The sequence below is a fragment of the Gordionus sp. m RMFG-2023 genome, chromosome 1, assembly GCF_954871325.1.
Source record: "Gordionus sp. m RMFG-2023 chromosome 1, tfGorSpeb1-WG-v2, whole genome shotgun sequence".
NCBI lineage: Eukaryota > Metazoa > Nematomorpha > Gordioida > Chordodea > Parachordodidae > Gordionus > Gordionus sp. m RMFG-2023.
Genome location: NC_088775.1, coordinates 64,822,943 through 64,845,029, shown reverse-complemented (window position 1 = coordinate 64,845,029; position 22,087 = coordinate 64,822,943). Strand labels below are relative to the sequence as shown.

Here is a 22,087-nt window from a genome sequence, read left to right as displayed (position 1 = left end):
GGTGTTAAAAAAAATAATTTATTTGATATGGTTATCAAATAAAAGGTAATTAAAATATTTTTTTATTGTAATATAATAATAATCACTTTAAGCGGGCTGGTCTAGGTCTTGGGGGATCAGGAATATTTTTATCAACATAAAAATGGGACTATTAAATAGAAGCTAATTAAAATATTTTTCTACTAAAATATTAGTATTCACTCTTGGTCTCTTAATGGGTTGGATTAGGTCCGGAGTAGTGTTGTTAAAAAACTGAGTCAAGCCGGCTTAGCCCTAAACTCAGCCAGTTTTTGAGCCGAAAATTAGACTCAGACTCAAGCCGGCTCAGGAGTTGGCTCAAGCCTTTAGCTCAAGCCGAAATTTATTTATTTGTGATTAGTGTTGCTAAACGGCTGATCCAAACCCGCTTCTTGGCTTACTAGTGTTGTTAAACGGCTGAGCCAAGCCGGATTCTTGGCTGCCATGCCAGCTTATCCTTAAACTCAGTCAAATTTTGAATCGAAAATTTGACTCAGACTCAAGAGTTGACTCAAGCCTACTTTTAAGCCAATAATAAATTTATTTGTGATTAGTGTTGTTAAACGGTTGACCCAAGCTGGTTTCTTGACTTATTAGTGTTGTTAAACGGTTTAGCCGTAATTTGAAGCCTTTCATTGATTTTAAATCAGTGATGTAATAATATAACTGTAAGGTATTGAATGTTTTTCCTAGGACCCTTGCAATTTATTTTACTATCTCTCAGCCAATATTATCTTTAGAAATAAAATATCATGTAAAAAAAAAAAATAATAGCATAATTTAGGATTTGATATAGAAAACTGTTTTAATAAATAAATTTTCTTTTATATATAAAATATCAAACTGAATAAATTTTATTTTGATATTTTACACTCATCTTACATGATTAAAATAAAAAATTGTATTTATAAATCTTGGTATATTAAGCTTTTTAGACCATGTATCTAGATAAATATGAAAAGTATCATAACAACTCTGGTGTATAAGGATATATAGGTTGTAATTTACTTTAATATCAGCAATAATTTTTTTTAAAGTTATTAAATGTATATTATGAAGATAAAATTGCATGAAGGTTAATTTATATAATAAAATATTATATTTTTAATAGTATCATAAGATTTTAATAAAAACCTAATTAATGATTAAACATATATTCAATTAATTCCCATTAATTGGCCCTACTTTGTTTGAGAATGTTGATAAATTCCTCAACATCTATAAAAAAATTTAACAATTGTTTGATTAATAACCTTTCATTTCATTACAATAAAAAATACCCAATTATTCTCTTATATAAGGTAATTATAATATGTAACATTAATACAAATAGTGTATTTTTTTCCCCTATGTATGCGCAGGCGCACCCTACCTAAGTAATAATTACACAAATTTATAAAAAAAAATTAACATTTTTTATAAAATAATCATTCCAAAATTCTTTAAAAAAAATTCTCTATAAAATCATTCTCTGTAAAATAAATCTCTATAAACGACATTCTCTATAATTATTTTCTCTGTAAAAGTTTCTCTATAATTGTTTTTTCTGTAATGCTTTCTCTGTAATTACGCGATACCAAAAATATATTTATTAGTTAAATTTTATATAACAGCATATAAAATTTTCACCAGATTACTCCATTCTCCTACCAATTTTTGTTTTTTTGCAAAGTCTGCACTGATTCTTTTTATTTTTTATTTAATATAATTTGTTTTTTATAGCATTTTTATCTTATATTTTCAATTATTATTTTATAAATGAAAAAAATAAATTAAACATACAATTACAAATAAAAAGAAATTATTATTATTTTAAAAAATAAATTTTATAATAAAAAGGCAAAGTTACATACATCCTGTTTTTTTAATATTTTTTTGTACATATTTTATTTTTTAGGTATAGAATAGAGGTCCGTGAAGTTGGCCGAACAATTGGAAGCACTACGATGAATTATATATCATTTTTTAGTGCTTCGTTAGTGCTTCAATCCGTTTAGTAGCCGAATGTAAGGAAAAAAAGTTATAAGCAAAAATAAAAATTTGTGCCAACTTCACGCTTAAAAGTCGATTGGAAGCACTAACGATGAAATATATATCATTCTTTAGTGCTTCGTAAGTAGAGGTTAGTGCTTCAATCCGGATAGTAGCCGAATTTAAGGGGAAAATGTTATTCGCGAAAAAAATAAAAATAAACAAATATTGGCGACTTGCCAAAACAAAAACTATAATAGTACAAAACATCCGGTTTTCACCATTATTTAGTGCTTAATTAGTAAATTTTAATTCCGTAATTTTTATGGTTAACCGCCTTATAAAAAAAAAGATATTAGGTATATAAAAATTATGACGTCACGATTTAAGCGTGAAGTTGGCCGAACTTTTGGAAGCACTAACGATGAAACTTATATTATTCTTTAGTGCTTCGTTTGTAGAGGTTAGTGCTTCAATCCGGATAGTAGCCGAATTTAAGGAAAAAAAGTTATTCGCGAAAAAACAAAAATAAACAAATATTGGCGAATTGCCAAAACAAAAACTATAATAGCACTAAACATCCGGTTTTCGCCATTATTTAGTGTTTAATTAGTATATTTAAATTCCGCAATTTATTTTGTTAACCGTCATATGAAAAAATTGTAACACGCTAAAGAAATTTTTAGAGGTCAAATTTCGGCTGGAAAATTATGAAAGCACTAACGATGAAACTTATATCATTCTTTAGTGCTTCGTTAGTAGAGGTTAGTGCTTCAATCAGTTTTGTAGCCGAATTTAAAAATCAAAAGTTATTTGCGAAAAAAAGAAATAATGGCGACGTGCCAAAACAAAAACTATAGGAGTACTAAACATCCGGTTTTCGCCATTATTTAGTGCTTAATTAGTGTATTTAAATTCCGCAATTTATTTTGATAACCGTCATATGAAAAAATTGTAACACGCTAAACAAATTTTTAGAGGTCAAATTTCGGCTGGAAAATTATGAAAGCACTAATGATGAAACTTTACATTTAGATCTCATTATTATCAATATAATTATGCAGAAATTCTGATAGTTACCCTGATTCATTATAGCATATCAATAATTCAAATTTTCTGACACCTCTTTAGAATCTTAAGAAATCAAATTGATTATGTTTCTATAGATAGATATGAATAATTGTATTCAAACTCTTCTCTAGAAATTATCAAAACAACTAAAGAAGTTATTAATAAAAATGCAAGTCCAACTCCACTTAGTGGTCGAAAATATAATCCTCAAGCGTTATATCTTTTTATTGGAAAACTGTTACTCGATAATATAAATAGATTGTAGAATAAGAGAGTTATATTTTTATTCGAATATTATAACTAAAATATTGATGGAAGAATAAAGAAGGAAAAAATTATAAAAAATGTATGATATAATTTTCAACGAATAAAGCAGCAATTAGCGAAAATAAGCTTATAATCAATAAAACATTCTATATAACAAATATAAACAAATACGAATATAATAGGAATATAGTTTAAAAAATCTTTATGGCATAGCTATAAATAATATTTAATTTTTTAATACATATAATGCAATATAATTTTATTTGAATTGTATAGGATAATTTTCAATTCACAATTTCTGTTGTCACAAATGCCATAATTTATTTAGGGGTCGTGTAAAATCATTTGATTTGATAAGCTCCTCCCAAGATAAAAACATTCTTCAATCCTAAAAACATATATATTATTTATTTGATATTTTAAATGAATTGAAAATTATCATATACAATTCAAATAAAATTATATTGCATTATATGTATTAAAAAATTAAATATTATTTATAACTGTGCCATAAAGGTTTTTTCTTTAGCGTTTTACAATTTTTTCATATAACGGTTAACAAAATTAAACGGATATTAAATACACTAATTAAGCACTAAATAATGGCGAAAACCGGATGTTTAGTACTCCTATAGTTTTTGTTTTGGCACGTCGCCATTATTTGTTTATTTTTGTTTTTTTCGTGAATAACTTTTTATTCTTAAATTCGGCTACGGAACTGATTGAAGCACTAACCTCTACTAACGAAGCACTAAAGAATGATATGTTTCATCGTTAGTGCTTTCATAATTTTCTAGCCGAAATTTGACCTCTAAAAATTTCTTTTGCGTGTTACAATATTTTCATATGACGGTTAACAAAATAAATTACAGAATTTAAAAATACTAATTAAACACTAAATAATGGTGAAAACCGGATGTTTAGTACTATTATAGTTTTTGTTTTGGCACGTCGCCATTATTTCTTTTTTTCGCAAAAAACTTTTTATTCTTAAATTGGGCTACGGAAAAGATTGAAGCACTAACCTCTACTAACGAAGCACTAAAGAATGACATAAGTTTCATCGTTAGTGCTTTCATAATTTTCCAGCCGAAATTTGACCTCTAAAAATTTCTTTAGCGTGTTACAATTTTTTCATATGACGGTTAACAAAATAAATTACGGAATTTAAATACACTAATTAAGCACTAAATAATGGCGAAAACCGGATGTTTAGTACTCCTATAGTTTTTGTTTTGGCACGTCGCCATTATTTGTTTATTTTTGTTTTTTTCGTGAATAACTTTTTATTCTTAAATTCGGCTACGGAACTGATAGAAGCACTAACCTCTACTAACGAAGCACTAAAGAATGATATAAGTTTCATCGTTAGTGCTTCCAAAAGTTCGGCCAACTTCACGCCTAAATCGTGACGTCATAGTTTTTATTTTGCTAATAACTTTTTATTCTTAAATTCGGCTACGAAACTGATTGAAGCACTAACCTCTACTAACGAAGCGCTAAAGAATGATATAAGTTTCATCGTTAGTGCTTTCATAATTTTCCAGCCGAAATTTGACCTCTAAAAATTTCTTTAGCGTGTTACAATTTTTTCATATGACGGTTAACAAAATAAATTACGGAATTTAAATATACTAATTAAGCACTAAATAATGGCGAAAAGCGGATGTTTAGTACTCCTATAGTTTTTGTTTTGGCACGTCGCCATTATTTGTTTATTTTTGTTTTTTTCGTGAATAACTTTTTATTCTTAAATTCGGCTACGGAACTGATTGAAGCACTAACCTCTACTGCCGAAATTTGACCTCTAAAAATTTCTTTAGCGTGTTATAATTTTTTCATATGACGGTTAAAAAAATAAATTACGGAATTTAAATACACTAATTAAGCACTAAATAATGGCGAAAACCGGATGTTTTGTACTATTATAGTTTTTGTTTTGGCAATTCGCCAATATTTGTTTTTTTCACGAATAACTTTTTTCCCTTAAATTCGGCTACTATCCGGATTGAAGCACTAACCTCTACAAACGAAGCACTAAAGAATGATATACATTTCATCAGTGCTTCCAAAAGTTCGGCCAACTTCACGCTTAAATCGTGACGTCATAATTTTTATATACCTAATATCTTTTTTTTTATAAGGCGGTTAACCATAAAAATTACGGAATTAAAATTTACTAATTAAGCACTAAATAATGGCGAAAACCGGATGTTTTGTACTATTATAGTTTTTGTTTTGGCAAGTCGCCAATATTTGTTTATTTTTATTTTTTTCGCGAATAACTTTTTTCCCTTAAATTCGGCTACTATCCGGATTGAAGCACTAACCTCTACTTACGAAGCACTAAAGAATGATATATATTTCATCGTTAGTGCTTCCAATCGACTTTTAAGCGTGAAGTTGGCACAAATTTTTATTTTTGCTTATAACTTTTTTTCCTTAAATTCGGCTACTAAACGGATTGAAGCACTAACAAGCACTAACGAAGCACTAAAAAATGATATATAATTCATCGTTAGTGCTTCCAATTGTTCGGCCAACTTCACGGACCTATAGAATAGAAATTAAAATAGAAATAATATTTTTCTTTTAAATATCCTTTATTGACTCAACATTTTATTTCTTTATTTTTTCATAGAATTTGATGTAAATATTTATTAAACATTAAGGTGGTTTTTATTAATATTATTAAGTATTGTTTATAAATTTTTAAATGTGGTTTATTTTAATATTAATTATTATATCCGATAGCTGCAGAGCCATTTGTTGGCCAGTATTTCTTAAAAAATATTTAGATATACCTTATCCGGAATGAGTTTTTTAATTTGTTTCAAAAAGTCCGACCCAATATATAAATAATTTTTCCGCCCAGCCCGATTTTATATAAATTTAAAAATTTTTTATTGGAAAAAAATATTTTTTAAATTGAAAAATATTAGTGCTTTGTTTCTTGAAATATTTTTAGAATATAGATCTTAATTTGACACAACTTAATGATAATAAGCCAAGCTCGGCTTATTTTTTTTTAAAATATATCCTATCCGGAATGAGTTTTTTAATTTGTTTCCAAAAGTCCGACCCTATATATAAATAATTTTTCCGCCCAGATAGATTTTATATAAATTTAAAATTTTTTTCTTGGAAAAAAATATTTTTTAAATTGAATATTAGTGCTTTGTTTCTTGAAATATTTTTACAATATAGATCTCAATTTGACACAACTTAATGATAATAAACCAAGCTCGGCGCATTTTTTTTTAAAAATATATCCTATCCGGAATGAGTTTTTTAATTTGTTTCGAAAAGTCCGACCCAATATATAAATAATTTTTCCGCCCAGCCCGATTTTATATAAATTTAAAATATTTTTTAAATTCAAAAATATTAGTGCTTTGTTTCTTGAAATATTTTTAGAATATAGATCTTAATTTGACACAACTTAATGATAATAAGCCAAGCTCGGCTTATTTTTTTTTAAAATATATCCTATCCGGAATGAGTTTTTTAATTTGTTTCCAAAAGTCCGACCCTATATATAAATAATTTTTCCGCCCAGATAGATTTTATATAAATTTAAAATTTTTTTCTTGGAAAAAAATATTTTTTAAATTGAATATTAGTGCTTTGTTTCTTGAAATATTTTTACAATATAGATCTCAATTTGACACAACTTAATGATAATAAACCAAGCTCGGCGCATTTTTTTTTAAAAATATATCCTATCCGGAATGAGTTTTTTAATTTGTTTCGAAAAGTCCGACCCAATATATAAATAATTTTTCCGCCCAGCCCGATTTTATATAAATTTAAAATATTTTTTAAATTCAAAAATATTAGTGCTTTGTTTCTTGAAATATTTTTAGAATATAGATCTTAATTTGACACAACTTAATGATAATAAGCCAAGCTCGGCTTATTTTTTTTTAAAATATATCCTATCCGGAATGAGTTTTTTAATTTGTTTCCAAAAGTCCGACCCTATATATAAATAATTTTTCCGCCCAGATAGATTTTATATAAATTTAAAATTTTTTTCTTGGAAAAAAATATTTTTTAAATTGAATATTAGTGCTTTGTTTCTTGAAATATTTTTACAATATAGATCTCAATTTGACACAACTTAATGATAATAAACCAAGCTCGGCGCATTTTTTTTTAAAAATATATCCTATCCGGAATGAGTTTTTTAATTTGTTTCGAAAAGTCCGACCCAATATATAAATAATTTTTCCGCCCAGCCCGATTTTATATAAATTTAAAATATTTTTTAAATTCAAAAATATTAGTGCTTTGTTTCTTGAAATATTTTTACAATATAGATCTCAATTTGATACAACTTAATGATAATAAGCCAAGCTCGGCCCATTTTTTTAAAAATATATCCTATCCGGAATGAGTTTTTTAATGTTTCGAAAAGTCCGACCCGAAATATAAATAATCATTCCGCCCAGCCCGATTTTATATAAATTTAAAATTTTTGAGCAAAATTTTCCGGATTGCGTAATATTTTACTGGATAAATTGAGTTAGCCGTTTTTAAAAATCACCTGAAAATGAGCGTTTACGACACTAGGTTATAACTGCAGTTTATAAATATATGCATTCTTTATTTAATTCAATTATATAACAAATAGACGTAGCGGCATTAAAGAAAAATTAATCCCAGATGTATTGTATTTTTAATATTTTTTAAAATGTATAAGTTATTTTAAAAACTAAAATATTAAAAATATCCATTAAAAATTACAAGACTGGAGTGGAAGAATTTTTAAATATACTTATATTTATAGTTAAAAATAAGCATGTGAGTTACCTAAGAGTTCTGGAGGCCATTCATGTGGCTCAACGAGAGGATTTTCCAAAAGGAGCAAAATGTATATATATTATTATAAGTTAAAATATTTGTTGATATTGAAGATAGAAATATCAATAATCAACTCAAACGATTGAAAGATGGACGAGCCAGCCCTGAATATATAGTTATAGTATGTAATCCTGGACAGGCCTAAAATAACATAAGAAAGTTTAATATAAATATTTTTAAAAATTATTTAGAAAAAACCACCTATTTAAATATACAAAAAAATAAATAATTTTACAAAGATATTAAAAAAACATAAAAGATTTCACCTCAAAGATTGTTTATAAGAAAATTCTCCAAAAAATTTATCAAATGAAAATTTAAAATTCATATTTAAAAATTTTAGCGCATGAAAATCACTAATAAATTGTAACAAAAAAAAATAATATTACAATACAACAATAGCAGCATATTATTTTTTTTATTAAAAAAACATCAAATCAATAAACTATTTTTATAATATATAAATTATTATGTTTAAAAAAAATAAATATATATTATATTGTTTTAACATATTTAAATAAATAAATTTTGGCTTAAAATAAGACTCGAGCCAACTCTTGAGCCGGCTTTAGCCAACTCCTGAGCCGGCTTGAGCCTGAGCAAATTTTTTGGCTATGACCTCGAGGTCGGAGCCGATAAAACTCGGCTTTTTAACAACACTAGTCCGGAGTAGGGAGGGTTAAAAAATCAAATATAATATAAATGAAACCTCTTAAGACTATAATATTAAATAAAAGTAAATGGTCGGGTCTAGGGCTTAGGACGTCAGAATTTTTCTAAAATTTCTATAATATATAAATTTAATGTTAGACGAAGTCATACAAATCAAGACCAAGAATGAATGTTTTCAGTCAAAAGATATTTAAATTCGCTTATTTGATATCCATATCGATTTTTATGTTTTTAAAAATATTCCTGACCCCCCAAGACTTAGACCCACACGCTTAAAGTGATTATTATTATTATTATTATTATAAAAACATATTTTAATTACCTTTTATTTGATACCCATATCAAAAAAACTTATTTTTTAACCCCCCCTTCTTCATCTACCCCCCAGACCAAGTCATACCCATCAAGACCAAGAATGAATGCTTAGAGTCAAAAGATATTTAAATTAGCTTTTATTTGATACCCATATCAAAAAAACTTATTTTATACCCCCCCCCTTCACCCACCCCCCAGACCAAGTCATACCCATCAAGACCAATAATGAATGCTTAGAGTCAAAAGATATTAAAATTAACTTTTATTTAATACCCATATCAAAAAAACTTATTTTTTTACCCCCCCCCCCTCTTCACCCACCCCCCAGACCAAGTCATACTCATCAAGACCAAGAATGAATGCTTAGAGTCAAAAGATATTTAAATTAGCTTTTATTTGATACCCATATAGATAATTTGTTTATAAAAATATTCCTGATCCCCCAGACCTAGACTCGCCCATTACGGGGGAGAGATTGACCTCCAGTTGAATAGATCTTTTGATTAGCTATCGATTGATACCTTGTTAAACATAACCTATTTCATAAGGTCAATAACAACATTGAAAATTAATAAATAACAATAAAATTAAAAAGAAATAAAACGAAACGCGCGTAGAACGCTTTTTAAAATAAGATTCCTCTTTATATCACGGTTCAAACTTTAGTAATTTTATTAAGGAGAGGTAAAGGTTATAGAAGGCCTAGACTTATCTGTGGAATATTTTTTTTTATCTATTTATTATTCGATCGAATTATTCTTATTATTTGAAATAATTTATAAATATTAGAAATTATTCGTAATTAAATATTCCAAATTATTCAGAAATATTCAAACCAAAAATATTTGACATGATTCTTAAGTATTTAAAAGTTCCTTGAAAAGTTTTTAATTTTTTTTTAACATCTATAAATCACTTATTAAATTTTAATATCCTTTTTGAATATATTTTTGAAGAATTTAATTTTTGGCATCGAATATTCGATGAATCAAATCAAATAATGTTTTCATTATTCGAACGGATACGAATAAGGAATTATTTAATTCGTACTAATACGAATAATATAATTATTCGATTCTATGTAAATATTTGATTTGATTCGTATTTTTGTAGGAGATTAAAGAATTTTTTATTTTTTTATGTAAAAAATTTTTAATAAGAATATTAAATTTAAAAACTTTTTTTATTGAGGAAATATTAATTAAGCAGAAGAAATAATTTGTGTCCTAAATAAGAGTCTTCTTGAAAATTAAAAAATATTAGATAACTTTTTAGCTAAGTTCTATATCTCTTTTAAATTATTGAGGAATAATTTTAATCAAATAAATTTATGCTCGAATTTAAGCTCTTCACGAAAATTAGAAAGTATTAATAATAAATTTTTAGCTGTTTTATATTAGCATTGTTGAACGGCCCAATTAAGATTATAACCAAAATTTTATTTTGTAAGCCTGTAGATTTTAAACATACATGGCAGAAAGGTTTTTACCTCTATTTGCCAAATCTCCAATCTTGCATAATATTAATTTGGCTAAAATCTTAATCAGGCCGTCCAAAACATCACTATATCTCTTATATTATTCAAGAATTTGTTGATCAGACCATAATTACTTCTCAGATTTATTAATGTTTGAATCTTTGAATTATAGAAAAGTTTTTTTTCTAAATAAAAAATATTATAAAAAAATAATACAATAGCAAAAACCAAAAATGATTTATATTTTAATTTCTATACCTAAAAAAATAAATTCTCATCATGTACATAAAAAAATTTATAAACAAAAAATAAAATATTATTTGAAAAAAAAACATGATCTAACTTTGTCTGTTTATAAAATAAATAAAAAATATAAAAAATGTATCAGACATGAGTTTGCAAAAAGTAAAAATAATTATATAAAATAGTTAAAATTAAGTTTTATCCACGCCTTAATTTCATTTTTTTCTGGAATTATTTATAAGGGTAAATAAATGAGAAAGCCGTTTATTTTAGCTCGCTATAACACCTGGTTCTTGAGATATAGGGGCTCAAATCTGTAAAATTTTTAAAATGCTTATATCTCAAAAACTAATTATAGATCATATTGTAAGTGTAAAAATATTCTCTAAAGGGGTATCAAAAAATAATAAAAATTGGCGCCAAATTGAGTCTTTAACATTCGGTTTACCTATAATGCTTTACCTGTATTTTTAAGCAAAAAAGGGAGTTCGTTTTCAATGATATAATAAAATATATATTTATTAAATAATGTGAACAGGATTTCCATTAGTGTTGTTAAACGGCTCTTTTTGAGCCGATTTTTAAAAACGGCTAAATCAATATTTTAACCAGAAAACAATTGTCTAAGCATCGAGTTTTCGATAATAGATGTCTAAACCTTTGTGCCATCTATCCGGATCTGGACCTTGGGTCTGAAAGCCGGGTCTGTGCTGGGGTTCGTGCTCAGAGCTGGTTTTGTCGATATTTTAGACCCAAACCCCGGGTCTGGGCTCTACACAACCAACCAATTAACAACACTACTTATGCAGGCAAAAATAATTTTATATGTAAATAGGAAAATATCAAGTGCAGAAAAGGCCAATTTTATGTAATATTAAAGAACTTTTCATTCACTTTAGAGAGACTCATAACGATATACAGTTAGGTCTGAGTAGGTTTGCTTTCTTACCTAAAAACTGTGTTTTAGCAGGTGGTCCAGGTACATATACCATGTGTATCTACACATTACATTAAAATTTTAAGCTTATTATAATAGGTGAAAAATTAAAACAGCTATCAAACAATATTGGTCATTATAATTATCCTTTATAAAAACAGAACAAATAAATTAATTAATTAATAATAACTAATATGAAATATTCGTCCTCTGGTCGACTCAATTATATATTTCGTATTCATGGTCAAGTTGAAAGTCTAAAGTATATAAATGTAAAAAATAGATCACAAATATCTTAATTAATAAAATTTGAAATATTCGTCCTCTAGTCGACTCACGTTCATATAAGTATAACTATTCGTCCTCTAGTCGACTCAAGTATATATTTTGTATTCATAACTCAAGTTGGAAGTCTAAAGTAAATAAATGTAAAAAACAGAACAAATATCTTAATATATAAAAACTAATTTGAAATATTCGTCCTCTAGTCGAATCAAGTTCATAGAACTATTCGTCCTCTGACTAAGTATATAATTCCTATTTAAATCTCAAGTTGGAAGTCTAAAATAAAAAAATGTAAAAAACAGAACAAATCTTAATTATTAATAATTAATTTGAAATATTCGTCCTCTAGTCGACAACTCAAGTTTATGAAAATATTCGTCCTCTACTCGACTCAAGTATATAGACTTGAGTTCACGACTTGAGTCGATTTGTGTTCACGACTTGAGTCGACTTGAGTTCACGACTTGAGTTCACGACTCAAGTTCATAACTCAAGTCAGTTTGGGTCGATTTTTTCGACCCAAAACTTAGACTCAGTTTTCGACTAAGTCGACTCGACTCAGTCGATTAACAACACTAGTATTATAGATAGAGCTTTGATTCAAATTTTTTAAAGATTAATAATTAGACTCTACATTGATATAAAATTTGTTTGGTTAAACCTAAATTTAATAGCTTTTTTTCAAAAAAACAAAAACATGGCCATTCATGGCACATTTCCCCTACTCAATTTTTTTTTGAATAAAATTATAAGAGAAATTGATACTGATAAATGAATAGTAAACAGTTAACATAGACTATTTATGGTATATTGATTCTAAACTAAAATTTTATCTATTCATGATTTTATTAAAAAATTTTAATTGGTATATTTAGATAGGCTATATCTTTATAAAAGTATTAATAAAGACCAAAAAAAATTATGTCTACCATACCCCCTCCCAATTTGGAATAAAAAAGCATAAAATATTGACACATTTTATAATTAATATTATACTCAGCATGTCTGCTAGGATAATTGGGATAAAAGATTTTTAAATATATAATGGTTAACCAATTATATATTTTTTTAGATAAAATTATGAAATTTGTTAATGGAAAAGAGATTAATTATTTTTTCTTTAAAAAATTAATTGAATATGCATATATGGATTGTTCTTCCAATTACATTGTCTTCAATGAAGTACTATCAGTAAAGAATACAGAGAAGAATTCCGTAGATAATTTTAACATAGTGGGTATCTTGTTCCATAGAAGGGAATCTATGATTAAAGATTCAAAACAGAAAAGATGCAGAAGTTGCTACACATAAATCAGATTTATCTTGTAAACCTGTCAAATTTTTTTTCTTTTATCTGCTTTAAAAATTTCATAAATTCTTAAAGTAATTCATATTCTTTTAAAGATTATTAATAAAAAAATCATGTTTAAAAAATTTCGTAGACCAAATAAAATTATTTTCTTGATCATTTTGATATACATGTAATGGTTAAAGTACCAAATATAGTAAAGATTATGGCTTGAAAGTCTGTTAAGATATTGAATTGATATTGCCAGGATATCATAATAGGGTAATCGTGGGTAATAAATATTTAGAAAATCGAAAAAATTATATATAGGAAATAAGAGCCACCATTAATGGAATATAGAAAAGTGTAAGATAACTATTAGCAAAAAATGCAACCTGGCCATTAAGGCATGCAATAAGCTGACCAAAAATTTTTTTAAATAGAAATATAATATTATTTTCCTGGTCTCCAAACCCTGAACCTGATAAGATATTTTTCCTAAAACCCAAACCCATTTTTTTAGAAAGAGGGTTCACAGACATGGATACAACTATTTTTGCCAATAACAATACCCCACTTAACCATTTATTTTATTTATCAAATTTATTTTTTAGAATATTATAAATGTATCAAACAATAAAATAATATTCATTTTTCTTCTTAAATTATCAATGTTGCCACACTGAATATTTGTACAAGTCCACCAATGCTGAAATAAAATCAAATGTAAAACATAACATTTGTAATGTTATCCAAATCTAAATTATAAAATTAACAATTTATATAATAAATTATAAAAATATTTAATAAGTTTACAAAATAATTATTTTTTTTAATGCAATGCATAGGTTGATCAATGGTTGAATAATTTGGTATGGTAAAAAAAAATAAAAAGTATTGGCCTGAAATATTCAATATTCATGCATATCTGTAATAAATAAATGATTCCATTATATAAGTCAGATTAGTCTTGGACATGCTAACTATATTATTTTATCATTAATATATGATTTAATCAAATTTAGGCAGTTTAAATAGTTTAAAAAGTGGAATCAGTTTTAAATTAGTAGACTTAGTACAAATTGGCCCAAAGTCTGGTCTGAAGTATTTTTTTTTAAACAGAGGCTTGGGATAAATCCTTTTTTTAAATTGCCTTTAAAAAAATGTAGAAAATAATTTGAAAAAAATAATGTTTTCTCTTCTTTTATTCATTTGAAATGATCATTTCTCTGGAATCAAGATATATTTGTTAAATGTAATTTTATAGAAATGTGTTAATTATACCCATCCCCTTATGAAATTTTGCTGTTCAGATAAATATCACTATAAGTTAATATAAATTTCCCACTACACCCACCCCCTATCCCCTAAATTTATATACAATATATCACTATAAACAATTTTTAAATAAAAATAAGTAAAAATTGATAATTTTTTTAAATAGTGACTATAATTCAAAAATTTTATAAAAAAACCTAAAATTATTCTTGAAAAAATGTGCCATAATAGTGAAATGTGTGAACTTAAATACCTTTAATAAAATTTATATAAAAAACCAAAATAGTGCTTCCCCATTAAGTTTCTAACACCAATGTCAATTAAAATTTTTTGGCATGGCCTGGTTTAGAAATTAATTAAAATATGTTTTGTAGTCTAAGGCTCTACTCATAAAATGGAATAATTTTAATAATTCAAGATGAACAAAAAAAAATTGAAAAACAGGGAAGGGCTAATTTTAATAATTTGATATTATATAAATAATCTATCATTTAACATTCAATTATCCTATTTTCAATTTTCCTCAAAAATATTATAAAAAGGAACTAAATTATTAAAATATTAAAAATCAAACCCAGGCTATAAAATGACTAAAATTTAAAAATGGGTTCTGGCTAGGCTTAAAAATTGGTCTAGTTTTTAAAACATATAAAATAAAACAGGCCTTTTATTCTAAAAATATGTGGAACAGGGGAGCTTTGGCATTAATTATATTAATTTATATAAAACTTGTCTCTTTTTTTGGTTTTTCTGTATTATTTTTGGGGTTATTGTATGTATTATCTATTGAAGTGGTTTGTGTATCATCCTTTTCAGTTGAGTGATTAACTTCATTTTCAAAAGGTTTAGGTGAGCCCTTTAATAGTATTTGATAATGAAAATTTGGAAATGATGGTTTCAAAAATAATGAAAGTAAACCACTGAGTAAAAATTAAAACTATATAAATATATTTATAAATATATATACCTTTTAACATGTGATAAGGCTATAACTCCTAGTAAAAAAAAATAACCAGTAACTAAAAGATTAATATAGTTTTTAGAAAAAACCTATGATCATATATTTATAAAATTTAACAAATTAGTCACTTTAAAAAATATATATAATCCCAATAATGTTGCACTAGCTGTTAATGGAAATATCGCTGCATCCTTGTGTGATAAATACTCAGCGGGTTCGCCAGATTCCTTAAAATTTGTAGTATATTTTAAAAAAAATAAAGTATACTCTTTGCTTTTTGTGATATGACACTGATTTTAAAGCACCCCAGAAAATGGGCAGGATTGCCATGAACAATAAACTAAGATCAGCTATCAATATTCCCATTGGTTTTGCTTCAAACTTTATGGTGTTATTCCCGATTGCATTGGTAACATTTGAATATGAAAAACTATTATTTTCTGTCATTTTAGTAACTTGATCGTAAATTTAGAAACGTCAATATACCCACGTGGTTTATAAACAACCATGATTAATATCGAAACGAGTTAAAGTTATGATTGGTCATTTTTTTTGTTTGATTTTACTTGAGTTAATTTTATTCTTAAAATGATCAGTCAAGAAAATATGATGTTACAAAAATATTACATGCCCCACATAGGCAAATTTGAAACTGTTCGCTAAGATTAGTGAAAAGTTTGGGAAAAAAAATATTCAGGCAAAAGAGCGTTTTTTTTCTTATATCTAGTTTTAAAGATGATGTCGATTCGATGCATCTTTTCATTTATTTAAACTTGAACTCCATCCAATTTTCATCACTAAGCACCAACCAATGATATTGTCATCAACACAAATGTTTTCCATCAATAGGCATAGAAAAATAATAGCACAAACAAGGGGTAAATTTTTATAATCTATCTTATCATTTAATGTTATACCATTTATTTTGGATCTTTAAATATTATCTTTTCATTCTTAACCAAATAATTTTGATGGTGGATGTTTCATCTTTATTACATTTATATTATTATTTACCGATGTCCTCACTACGTCATCGTGACGTCATGTCATCGGTACTTATTTATTTATATTTTATTTTTTTTCTATACAAACAGATGATCCTATAACTTAAGTTTTCTATGCAACTGTAGGATGCCATATTAAAACCTTAAATATTCTTATAATTTATCATCACAAAATTTTACACCCTTTGCAAGTATTGGATATCAAAACATTACATTAAATATATCTATTTACAAAATATTACAACTTATTATTTATTATATTTTTCTTCTAAACAAACAGATGATCCTATAACTTAAATTTTCTATGCAACTGTAGGATGACATATTAAAACCTTAAATACTCATAATTTTTCATTACAAAATTTTACATTGGATGTCAAAGTAATACATTAAATATATCTATTTACAAAATATTACAAATTATTAATATTTTATATAGAAATTCAATTTAACTTGTACATCAGAGATTTTTTCTCCATAACTTAATTTTTGGAGTTATCTCCAATAATACGAGGTAATATTTGTTATTTCTTATAATAATATTAGGGCAGACCTAATTTTGTCATGATTCTTTGTGTATTTTCCATTTTAGTCTTTTTTTATAATATTATGTTTTCATGTACGTTTGTAATATTGTCGCAGAATAGTAATAACTCATAGATTAACTGGTAAATCAGAGATTTACCATTCATTAATTATAAATTTAATATCTCCAGGCTTGGGAAAATTTTTTCAAAATTATTATGGGTTGGACTAGGCTTAAAAAATTTCTCAAAATTAATATTAGCTTGATTTTCAAAATTATTAGGGATTGAGGTGGGCTTGAGAATATTTTTTTAAATTATTAAGATCTTGGATGCCTGGAATTTTTTCCAATAGTACAAAAAATGTATAAAAATCATTAAGCATTATTACTCAAGTAGCTGTCATTAGTGAAAATAATTATAAATGTACATAATATTTTCATTATAACATTATATTACTACAATATTCATGAGTATTGGATATCAAAGTAATACATTAAATATATATTTTTTACAAAATATTACAAATTTTTCATATCATCATTAATATTTTATACATTTACTCAATAAAATACCAACAGTCTTAATTAATTTTTAAATGGAATTTATTTTTAAAAGCATTTTATAAATTTTTAAAATCAAAATATAATTATAACCTTGATCATAGTACAAAAAAAGTATAAAAATCAATAAGCATTATAAAAAATAAATTGTTAGAATTTACTTAGTATGATATTATTTTATAATTTAAACAAACTAGTAGATAGTCCGTCAAAAATGACGGAGTATGAGAATTTTATTCGTTTTTTTAGAAAGATGTTACCTTTTATTTAAAAATCATATCCAATTTATATAATTTTTAAACCCCCCCCTCCCCATTTAGGTCAAGTCCAAGCATCTATTTAAATGAGCTTGTACCCAATACCAAAATTCTTTGTAAATATATTACTGGTTACATAAGACTAACATTTAACATTTAAAAATTTCAAGCCAGGTCCAAGCTCATAATATTTGGAAAAAATTTCCACCCGTTCAAGACCTTATTATTTATAAAAAAAATTCTCAAGCCTAGCTCAACCCATAATAATTTTGAAAATTTTTTCCTAGCTCGGCCCATAATAATTTGTATAAGATATTCCCAAGTCAGGTGCAAGCAAATATTAATCTTGAGGAATATTTTTCAAGCCCAATCCATCCCATATTAAGTTTCAAAACTATTTCCCAAACCCGGAGATAGTTAAATTTTTAAAAATTTATCAACACATAAAGGGGAAATCTCGGATTTACCAATTAGTGGGTTAACTCCTTTTATCAAAAAATTTGATAAGGGCTATCTATATCTTTTAAGTACGAAAAAATGCTATTTATTTAAATTACAAAAATGCCATTCAATACTAATGAAACTTATATGCAATTTATTTATATATTTTTTAAGAAATTTGTTTTTCTTGCCATATAAATTTAGGTAATTTTTTTAAAAAATGATGAGGAATAATTATTACTCTGTGTGTCTGGTAAAATTAAGAACAAATCCTTTCAGTCGTCTGCAGAAGAAAAAATTAATGTATAATATCATCCCATTTAGGGTTGTAGGTGAAAGTAATGAATAATGACGGATTACCTAAGCAGTGTACAACACCCATTGCGTCCTGATAAAGCTGAGGCCTTGGGCTACTGATAAAAGAAGAACGCAAAATGATATTTCTGCCAAAGTGTCAGTTTTGGCATCCCCCTCTAAAATAGAATCATGAACGACATTGTCAACTCAACCATAAAACGGTCGTTAGTATTGTTATAAAGGCAATGACAAAACTACCGCATATTTTCCCATTAATAATGTTAATAAAATTGGCCGCACTACACATTCACGTTTGAACATCTCTCTAAATATTCATGAAAGTTCCTCAGAGAATCGGATAAAGTATTATTTATAATAACTCCTAATGAGGTAAATGATAGTGGAATTAAATGCTTTTATTTGTTAAAAATTAGGCAGAGGTGGCATAGGGATTGTGGTAGTGGTGGTAGAAATATCATTTGGAGGCAACTGGGTGTATAAAATAAACATATAGATATAAAACATTAGATAAAAAACAAAATAAACCTCCAGAGTAGTTCACAGTGCCTTATTATCTTGGCCACCAGTAACTCTAGAACGGGTAAGGCGGTTGTTGAATCGCCATATTTTTCTTTGCTTATTTTTAATAAAAGATTCATCATGTTTGGTAGCAATGTGAGGGATTAGGGTTAGCCTAGACAAATAAAGAAATCAGGCAAAAATATAAATATACTATTGTTGAAATTAAACAAACATTAAAATAATGTAAAACCGGTAGAAGGGTCAATATTAGATGCATATTTCTAATAAGTTGGAGGGCTATCATCAAATAAAATTTTTTGGGGACTAATCAAGTCTATTATGATATTCTAAAAGTTAAAAAGTAACATGATAAATGTAATGATTCAAGCATCCAAGATCTTAATATTTAAATAGATTTTCTCAAGCCCACCTTCCCTAGTAATTTTGAAATCAAGCCCAGAGATATTAAATTTATAACATAAGACTAACATTTAACATTAAAAAATCCTAATATAGGTTCTACCCTACAATATCTAGAAAAAATATCCAAGCATCCAAGACGAACATTTAATAATAAAAATCCCAATATAGGTTAAACTGGATAAAATATCCAAGCATCCAAGATCTTAATATTTAAAAAGATTTTCTCAGCCCACCTTCCCTAATAATTTTGAAATCAAGCCCAGAGATATTAAATTTATAATTAATGAAGAGGAAATATCTGATTTACCAATTAGTCAACAGGCAAAATATATTACTTTATAAAAAGAATAACATAAGACTAACATTTAACATGGGAAAAATATCCAAGCATCCAAGACTAACATTTAACATTAAAAAATCCCAATATAGGTTCAAGAAAAAAGCTTCCAAGATCTTAATATTTAAAAAGAATTTATCTAACCCACCTTCCCTAATAATTTTGAAACCAAGCCCAGAGATATTAAATAAGACTAACATTTAACATTAAAAAATCCCAATATAGGTTCAAGCCTACAATATGTGGAAAAAATATCCAAGCATCCAAGACTAACCTTTAACATTAAAAAATCCCAATATAGGTTCAAGCCTACAATATCTGGATAAAATATCCAAGCATCCAAGATCTTAGTATTTAAAAAGATTTTCTCAAGCCCACCTTCCCTAATAATTTTGAAATCAAGCCCAGAGATATTAAATTTATAACATAAGACTAACATTTAACATTAAAAAATCCTAATATAGGTTCTACCCTACAATATCTGGAAAAAATATCCAAGCATCCAAGACGAACATATAATAATAAAAATCCCAATATAGGTTAAACTGGATAAAATATCCAAGCATCCAAGATATATTTAAAAAGATTTTCTCAAGCCCACCTTTTCTAATAGTTTTAAAATCAAGCCCAGAGATATTAAATTTACAATTAATGAAGAGGAAATATCTGATTTACCAATTAGTCAACAGGTAAAATATATTACTTTATAAAAAGAATAACATAAGACTAAATTTAACATGGAAAAAATATCCAAGCATCCAAGACTAACATTTAACATTAAAAAATCCCAATATAGGTTCAAGAAAAAAGCATCCAAGATCTTAATATTTAAAAAGAATTTCTCTAACCCACCTTCCCTAATTTTGAAACCAAGCCCAAAATTTATAATTAATGAAGAGGAAATCTCTAATTTAATAATTATTCTACAGGTAAAATATATTACTTTATAAAAATAATAACATAAGACTAACATTTAACATTAAAAAATCCCAATATAATTTTGAGAAAAATTATACTTGATAAATAAGAGAATGTTCTATTTTGTAGGTCCTCGCTATCCCTAGTGCGTTTTTTTTGATTGATCTGCCATCTTTTTCTTTTATTAATGATGGATAAATCACCACCTGTACAATCATTAACTGAGGTTAGGACATGGCTTGTTAACTAAAAATAAAAACAAAATAATTAAAAAAAATAAATGCATTGAACCTGATGAGGAGTCAATATACCACCTGTACAATCATTAAGTGAGGTTGGGACATACCTTGTTATCTAAAATACAAAAGAATAAATAAAAAATATATTAATGTATTAAACCTGAAGAGGAGTCAATATTAGGTTAACCTCTCTAGGAATAGTGGGAATATCATCCATCATAAGCTAAGTATTCTAAAATGAAAAGTATAAACCTTTTTAGTATATATAGATGAATAACTTTATTTTGCATTATGTCTAAAAATATTTTCTATAAAAAAAATAAAATAACATCAATAAAAAAATAAAAATAAAAATAAGTACGTACCGATGACATGACGTAGCGATGACATGACGTAGCGATGACATGACGTAGCGATAACATGACGTCACGTTGACGTAGTGAGGACATCGGAAAATTATAATATAGATTTATATTATTTAAGCATCCTATGTATTTTTAAAGCTATCCATTTTGTCGGGCCGCACAATATGCACTTTTATCTCTGATGAATATTTTGTCTAACTAACTGAAAAATGTACAAAGTACATTAATTTTAATATTTAACTAAATTAATATAACAATTATTAAGGATCCTACTTTTTTAAAAGCTTACCATTTTGTCAGATCCACCATTGCTCTATTATCTCTTCTGATTAATTTGTATAACGCACAAAAAAATATACATAGTATATTATTTTTATTATAAATAATTTTATATATGATTTTATATCTATTCCAAAAAATCGATTATTTTTTTATTAAATAAATTTATATTATTTTAAGCATCCTACGTATTTTTAAGGCTATCCATTTTGTCGGGAGCACAATATGCCCATTTATCTCTGATGAATATTTTATCTAACTAACTGAAA

At 26.3% G+C, this 22,087-nt stretch overlaps 1 protein-coding gene across 2 annotated transcripts in view; it reads right to left on the bottom strand.

Moving 5' to 3' along the window:
• LOC135922962 (minor histocompatibility antigen H13-like) overlaps positions 1-16,132 on the bottom strand; it is a 29,585-nt gene extending 13,453 nt beyond the window's left edge. Inside the window, exons 1-4 of one of the 2 annotated variants that reach the window (XM_065457518.1) lie at positions 15,917-16,132; positions 15,778-15,876; positions 15,656-15,738; positions 15,418-15,608 (exon numbers count right to left, since the gene is read on the bottom strand). In XM_065457518.1, coding sequence (XP_065313590.1) covers positions 15,418-15,608; positions 15,656-15,738; positions 15,778-15,876; positions 15,917-16,096 — 553 coding nt within the window. In that variant the 5' untranslated portion in view covers positions 16,097-16,132. The remainder of the gene's footprint in view (positions 1-15,417; positions 15,609-15,655; positions 15,739-15,777; positions 15,877-15,916) is intronic. The other variant, XM_065457519.1, reaches the window with a different exon arrangement.
• Between the last annotated feature and the right edge of the window lie 5,955 nt (positions 16,133-22,087).